Below are 7,088 nucleotides of genomic sequence, written 5' to 3'. Positions count from 1 at the left end.
TTTTAAAGTTAATTTCCTGCAATTCTACACATTTTGCCATGGTGTGGAGGGGTGATTTTGCAATTTTCTAACTCATTTCATTTTGCCATGGGGCGCATATTTTCTGTTGCAGTTTTACAGCTAAATGTTTGCCGTTTTTAATATAATCAATGGGCCCCGGTCGGTAAAGCAACCATGGCCGCTAAACTAACTTACCAATGAAAAAAAAAACATGGACATGGGCTAATTAGGCCTTTCCTGCAGTCATTGACCAAAAGCACCCTCTTTGGCCTCATGGGTGGAATGTTATTAATATATTTTTCATTTTTAAAAAACTGACAAATTCAGTGTTTCTATGTCAAATAGTTTTGTTATATTTCAGTCTTCTGTGATGTATATAAAGTGTAATATTGGGATGTAAACTCAAAATGTAATACATTTCAACTCTATATCTGGCATGGTATAGCTGTCTTCTGTTTTTAAGCCCATAACCATGTGTGTGAGGTGTACACTTTGTTTCTAAGTGGATTTGTTTAAGACTACCAAGAAACACTCTGTGTGACCCTGATTCAGCCCACTGCAATTAAAAGTACTGCTGACGCACAACCAAATTTCAAAATTGCACCTTGTGTATTCTACTATTCTCACTCTCAACAGTAAGTTGAGACCCCGACTGAGTCCCCCCCCCCCCCCAAAACAAATACTGTATATATGTATTTATTTCATTGGTGTGCGGGCCTACAAAATGGGGGCCACCAGTTGCCCATCCCTAGCATACATAATACAGGACATGGCTAAACGTCTCACTGCTGCAATTAGTCAAAATGAGAAGCTTTATTCCACTTTCAAATGTAGGCTATATGTTGGATAATTGCTTGAATCTAAATTACATGCCAGGATTGATACACGTGGTTTTTATACAGTTCACAAAAAGCAGTGAGTAGTTAAATAATTACATTGAGTCCAGGAATAGAAATGATTGGTGCAGAGGAAAGCAATAGGCAAATTAGACCCTGGGTATTTGATCTTCCTAATGACCTCCATAGCAACCAAAAACTTGGTAGCGTTAATTGTTCTCCTAATTATTAAGCTCTGTCAAACCTTTCGATCCTCATTGAAAGGGCATAATCTTGGAGAATAGGGCAGAGGAAAGTGTGTGTCCTTGATGCATATTGTATGAGGATATTTATGGCATGATTTTCTAGGGTTCTGTGAGCTGATGTTTTGGCGCCATAGTGTGGTGATGGACAGCACTTGAACAGTGGACATAAAAGTGCATTTACTGGGGTTTATTAATTATGGAAGCCGTTTACCGTTTAAGAACCAAATGGAAGCAAACAGAGTTAAACAAAAGTTCTATTGGACAAATTCTGGTAGGTCCATTCCCATTTTGTTCTAATTAAGAAATGTTTTGTAACAGAATTGGTGTAATGAATACACCACTAGCCTATTGCTACCCTCACACTGTCTCCTAGCTATGGATGAGGATTGGAACAAGGCTAATAAAGAACTACTCCTGATTCCTCATATCACATCAATGAGGTTCAGGAGACCAAATGGCTCTCTATTAGATCAGCATCATTTAGTCCCTAAATAATGAATGGGTGCATTAGCTCTTAGCGACTATTAGCAGAGTAGCTAGCTCTCATAGTAGCAAAATGTTCTCCATGGAAGTAATAGTGCATTTAGGCTGCCAGCTGTACATGTATCAGAATAGTTTCTTCTCCACTGTGTAGTTTTCAAAGGTATAACAGAAGGGCAGAAGAGGACTTGTTGAGAAAGAGAGAAGACAGGGAGGTGGTGGTGAGAGAGAGAAGACAGGAAGGTGGTGGTGAGAGAGAGAAGACAGGAAGGTGGTGGTGAGAGAGGGATAGGAAAAGGTACATCTGTCAATCAGTCAAACACTTTAATGTGGCAATACAATTCAAGTAACAAACAATTCCCAGGACCATACACAAATCATCGTCACAACCCCTGCTCCTCCTCACCACCTCATCCCTGCCTTTGCTTGTGTCTGGGATGAGCCTTACAGAACACAAACAGACGTCCCCGCCGCACCACAAAGAAGCAATCTTTACAGCGGCGTTTCAGAGCACTCTTGGTTTTCATCCCTACAGCGGGCTGGAGGCAGGCCAGGTGCTGACACTGGCCCTGGAGGGCGACCCGACCCTGGGAAGAAGATCCAGGGGAGAAGGCCAAGGGCTGGATGGGTCTACCTGGTGTCAGGAGCACTCTGGCTGGGTAGGATGTAAGGGAGGAAAGGCATCGGGAGATGATGGTGGTGGTGATCGGGTAGGTTCGGCTGAGGGTGATCCGGGTCAGATGGCGGGTTAGGGAGCTGACGAGGTGGTTCAACAGGAGTGGAGCCATGCTGTCACCAACACCTGCCTGGAGAGAGAGAACATAAATACACACACACATACACATACATATATATTAGGACGTATCTCAATAGTTTTCAGTTGCTTTGTTCTTTCCATTCCTTCATTATCACTGATCTGACAGGACATGGTAGGTGAAAGCAATATGATGGAAATCTATCCAGTCCTTTCAGCTACTAGTGGTATTGAAGGAGAGGAGGCAATCAAAACAATGCAGACAGAAATATAATATGCAGTGTCTATTATGCTTTGCTTATCTTGGATAATATAAATGTTTTATATATATATATATATATATATATATATATATAATTATTATTTTTGCATATTCTATCAGGCTACACAGTGCATGATTCTATCCAATGCTGGAGACTCATATCTCCCTCACTAGCTTTAAGCACCAACTGTCAGAGCAGCTCACAGATCACTGCACCTGTACATAGCCCATCTGTAAACAGCCCATCTATCTACCTACCTCATCCCCATACTGTATTTATTTATTTATCTTGCTCCTTTGCACCCCAGTATCTCTACTTGCACATTCATCTTCTGCACATCTACCATTCTAGTGTTTAATTGCTATATTGTAATTATTTCGCCACCATGGCCTATTTATTGCCTTAACTTACCTAATTTGCACTCACTGTATATAGACTTTTTCTTTTCTTTTCTTTTCTTGACTGTATGTTTTGTTTATTCTATGTGTAGCTCTGTTGTTGTATGTGTCGAATTGCTATGCTTTATCTTGGCCAGGTCGCAGTTGCAAATGAGAACTAGTTCTCAATTAGCCTACCTGGTTAAATAAAAGTGAAATATATACATATTTTTTTATTCATGCAGCATGGTGGATTCTGAAGGCCAGACGCGATCATCTTTCAACTGCCCAATTAGGCAGTACTAGTACTTGATCAGAATAAATGTATTAATGTAACATAATATGCACCAACCTTTCAGTTATAAGAACGGGTTAGAGCTGGGAATAAACTCCAGAAATGCACCGTTTAATCAAAGCAACACTTCCGAAGAAGGATTACTTTCGCACGGAGATATCGCTGCTTCCTGACTGTGACGTAAATGACTTTGAGAAAAGTCACTGCGTGTGCGCTGGGTCTTAGAGCACGAAATGGGGAGAATCTGTGCCCACTAAATACACGTTCTCGCTTTCATTTAAACTGTAACGCGTTGCAGAATTGATTAACTACAAAGTATTTACAATAATCCATTCCTTAATATAATGATTATGTTACTGTTGGTTGCAAACGATTCGTGAATATTTGATGAAATTCACAGCACTAGGACTAGGCGGTCGTCTTTGGAGGTCGGAGAAGCTCCCTCATCTTTGCGAAGCATGTTGGGTATAGAGTCCATTGTAAACATGGCTGCCGTTGTGCGTCGGATTCTGTCCTTCAGTAGAAATGCTAAGGCGCTTGTATCGCCTTTGAGGACCTCGGCGGTTTCTCTACAGCGCTACAGTCTAGAAGCGTCGACCACAGGAGAGCAAATTACCCACACTGGACAAGTAAGGCTCAAACGTTAGGTTGTGTGTTGGTTACCCCGAAAATATGTAGTTACTCGCTAGCTACCAAGCTAACGTATGGCAAAATTGTCAGATGTTGGGGTTGTCAATTAAGATTTGACCGTTGGTCCAGCTTTTGAGTCGTGGTCACCAGCTAGATAGCTGCTCACCCACTAGTGGGGTAGTTAGGCGTTTATTCACGGTCAGTAAGTATTGGCACTTCTATCACGATAAACGCTAGTAAGAGCAAAGAAAGATGACACTTTAGTTAACTAGGTAGAGTGTCAGAGTTTACCTAACTAAGCAATTGTATTGATGGTTGTGAGATGATAACCTTACTGTGATCATGTATGTGTAGAATGTGATATCTGATTGTAATAGATATGTTCCAGAACAGTGTCTGCATGTTGTTTCAGGTGTATGATGAAAATGATCCCAGGCGAGCCAGGTTCGTGGGCCGACAGAAAGAGGTAAAACGACATTGTCTGAAAGGACCATAGTTGCCATGTGACTTCAATGTATTATTCACTTTTTTGCTCTTTTGCACACCAGTATTTCTGCACATTATTGCACAGTATTTCTGCACATTCATATATATATATATATATATATATATATATAATCTGCACATTTATCACTCCAGTGTTAATTTGCTACTATGGCCTGTTTATTGCGGTACCTCCTTACTCCATTTACACACACTGTATATAGATTTTTCTATTGTGTTATTGGCTGTACTTTTGTTTATCCTATGTGTAACTCAGTGTTGTTTTTTGCCTCACTGCTTTGCTTTATCTTGGCCAGGTCGCAGTTGTAAATGAGAACTTGTTCTCAACTGGCTTACCTGGTTAAATAAATGTGGGGGAAAATGTAGAAGTTGAGTCCTATGATTCATACCACTACCTGTTGAAATAAGGCCTAGAGCCTCTTTACATTGCTCGGCAAAGTGGCCATTGATAGATTTACTATGCACATTTAGTATTCCGCTGAGTGGGAATTTGGACTACAAAACAGAGTGTAAGCTACAGACGGTACTGTTTGTGCTGTGTTTCAAGGTGAACAAGAACTTTGCCATCAAGCTGGTGGCTGAAGAGCCAGTCAGTGGCGTAGAGGCCAGAGTGGTGTCCTGTGACGGGGGTGGAGGAGCACTGGGCCACCCAAAAGTCTACATCAACCTGGTAATGATGTCTCTGTAGTGCACATGTCCCTATAATGTACACTAGTTAGTGGTGTCGAAGTCAGAACTCATATAAGCTGTGACTACATAACAAGCGCAGATCCTGTATTCAATTTCAGTTCAATGTGCGCTCAAGTCCAATTTACATGACTCGCGCAAGAATGACATTGCGCCGTGCAAGCCATTGTGGAGGCACAAGCCCTGAAAGAACAGCTGCGCCAGTCTCCACAATGCTTTGGAGTCAGCTCTCAGAGTTCAAGTAAATTGAACTTTAACACCGCGCTGCGCTCGGTGACTTGCACGAATCAAGTCAACAGGCTTTTACATCGGGTCGTTTCTATTTTTCAGCTTCACGCTACTTAGTGATTTGGTTTATTTTATGTGGTTTTCCATTGTGCTAATGTCTGTTTTCTGTGTGTTTCTCCAGGATAAAGAAACTAAAGTGGGCACATGTGGCTACTGTGGACTGCAGTTCAAGCAGACCCATCATCATTGAGACTCTTTCTCAGTCCTCTCTCTCTGTGTAGTCTCATTCTGGTTAATAAATTATATCTACTTTTCTCCTCAGTCTGTATCGGTTCCTATGATGTGGGGTATATGCATATGGAAGCTTCATCAGTTGGTAAATGCCTAGTCTTGGCACCCAGACCCAAATCAAGGCTCCCATGAGAGACTAGTAAATGCCACAATGCTCTTTCTAGATGGCTTGGTTTAAAATGTGTTGCATCTATTCCTCAAGTGATTGCAATGAGTTGTGTCTGGACCGTGAAGAAAATAATAATCGGGTAACTTTTCGATCTTACAGTTCCCTGTCTCACTGCCAGAGGGCAGCATTGGCTGACTTGTCAAAAGTGTTCATGCAATAGTAAATGATTCAGTGAAACAACAAGGTACAGGACAGACAGGGTGTTGTGGTTACTGTAGAAGCTGTGATGGGGTTAGTTTTGACAAGGCATTAAAGTCTTATTGTGTACGTGGCAATAACCCAATGGCTTATTAAATAGTTATGCTGTGCAAGTGGCACTTCCAGTGCTGGTATCTTAATTTTTCTTTAGACATGCGGTGCCTTTAGAAAGTATTCACTCACACCCCTTGACTTTTTACACATTTTGTTGTGTTTATAAAGTGGGATTACAACTGATTTAATTGTCTTATTTTTTTTGTCAATGATCTACACAAAATACACTGTCAAAGTGGAAGAATAATTCTAACATTAGTAAAAAAAAATCTGATAAATATAACACGATTAGGTAAGTATTCAACCCCCTGAGTCAACACATGTTAGAATCACCTTTTGCAGCGATTACAGCTGTGAGTCTTTCTGGGTGAGTCTCTAAGACCTTTCCACACCTGGATTGTGCAACATTTACCCATTATTCTTTTCACAATTCTTCAAGCTCTGTCATTGGTTGTTGTTCAGTGCTAGACAACCATTTTCAGGTATTGCTGTAGATTTTCAAGCAGATTTACAGTACCAGTCAAAAGTTAGGACACACCTACTCATTCCAGGGTTTTTATTTTAACAATGTTCTTCATTGTAGAATAATCGTGAAGACATCAAAACTATGAAGCCACACACATGGAATCATGTAGTAACCAAAAAAGTGTTAAACAAATCAAAATATATTTGATATTCTTCAAAGTAGCCACCCTTTGCCTCGACAGCTTTGCACACTCTTGACATTCTCTTAACCAGCTTCATGAGGTAATCACTTGTAATGCATTTCCATTAACAGGTATGCCTTGTTAAAAGTTAATTTGTGGAATTTCTTTCCTTAATACGTTTGAGCCAATCAGTTGAGTTGTAACAAGTTAGGGGTGGTATACAGAAGATAGCCCTATTTAGTAAAAGACCAAGTCCATGTTATGGCAAGAACAACTCAAATAAGCAAAGAGAAACGACAGTCCATTACTTTATGACATGAAGGTCAGTCAATGCAGAAAATGTCAAGAACTTTGAAAGTTTCTTCAAGTGCAGTTGCAAAAAAACATCAAGCACTATGATGAAACTGGCTCTCATGAGGACCGCCACAGG

At 40.6% G+C, this 7,088-nt stretch overlaps 2 protein-coding genes across 2 annotated transcripts; one reads left to right on the top strand and one right to left on the bottom strand.

Moving 5' to 3' along the window:
• Window positions 1-1,862: 1,862 nt before the first annotated feature.
• LOC115175642 (39S ribosomal protein L36, mitochondrial) lies at window positions 1,863-2,363 on the bottom strand. Its single transcript, XM_029735046.1, has one exon. It carries the CDS (start codon window positions 2,347-2,349, stop codon window positions 1,972-1,974), a length of 378 nt encoding a protein of 125 aa, XP_029590906.1. The 5' UTR covers window positions 2,350-2,363; the 3' UTR covers window positions 1,863-1,971.
• Window positions 2,364-3,456: 1,093 nt separating this feature from the next.
• On the top strand, window positions 3,457-6,194 carry LOC115175641 (NADH dehydrogenase [ubiquinone] iron-sulfur protein 6, mitochondrial). Its single transcript, XM_029735045.1, has 4 exons — window positions 3,457-3,879; window positions 4,293-4,346; window positions 4,932-5,054; window positions 5,481-6,194. Exons 1-4 carry the CDS (start codon window positions 3,709-3,711, stop codon window positions 5,547-5,549), a joined length of 417 nt encoding a protein of 138 aa, XP_029590905.1. The 5' UTR covers window positions 3,457-3,708; the 3' UTR covers window positions 5,550-6,194.
• The last annotated feature ends 894 nt before the right edge of the window (window positions 6,195-7,088 follow it).

This window comes from Salmo trutta, chromosome 36, assembly GCF_901001165.1.
Source record: "Salmo trutta chromosome 36, fSalTru1.1, whole genome shotgun sequence".
In the NCBI taxonomy this organism is placed as follows: domain Eukaryota; kingdom Metazoa; phylum Chordata; class Actinopteri; order Salmoniformes; family Salmonidae; genus Salmo; species Salmo trutta.
Note: the sequence above shows the minus strand (reverse complement) of the source record. Positions and strands in the feature narration are given on the sequence as shown.

Bases quoted from the DNA above. Each gene is read 5' to 3' on its own strand.
- LOC115175642 (XM_029735046.1), bottom strand. From the start codon at position 2,349: ATGGCTCCACTCCTGTTGAACCACCTCGTCAGCTCCCTAACCCGCCAT.
- LOC115175641 (XM_029735045.1), top strand. From the start codon at position 3,709: ATGTTGGGTATAGAGTCCATTGTAAACATGGCTGCCGTTGTGCGTCGG. The intron at 4,347-4,931 runs GTAAAACGACAT...CTGTGTTTCAAG, and splicing joins TCGTGGGCCGACAGAAAGAG to GTGAACAAGAACTTTGCCAT. The intron at 5,055-5,480 runs GTAATGATGTCT...GTGTTTCTCCAG, and splicing joins CAAAAGTCTACATCAACCTG to GATAAAGAAACTAAAGTGGG.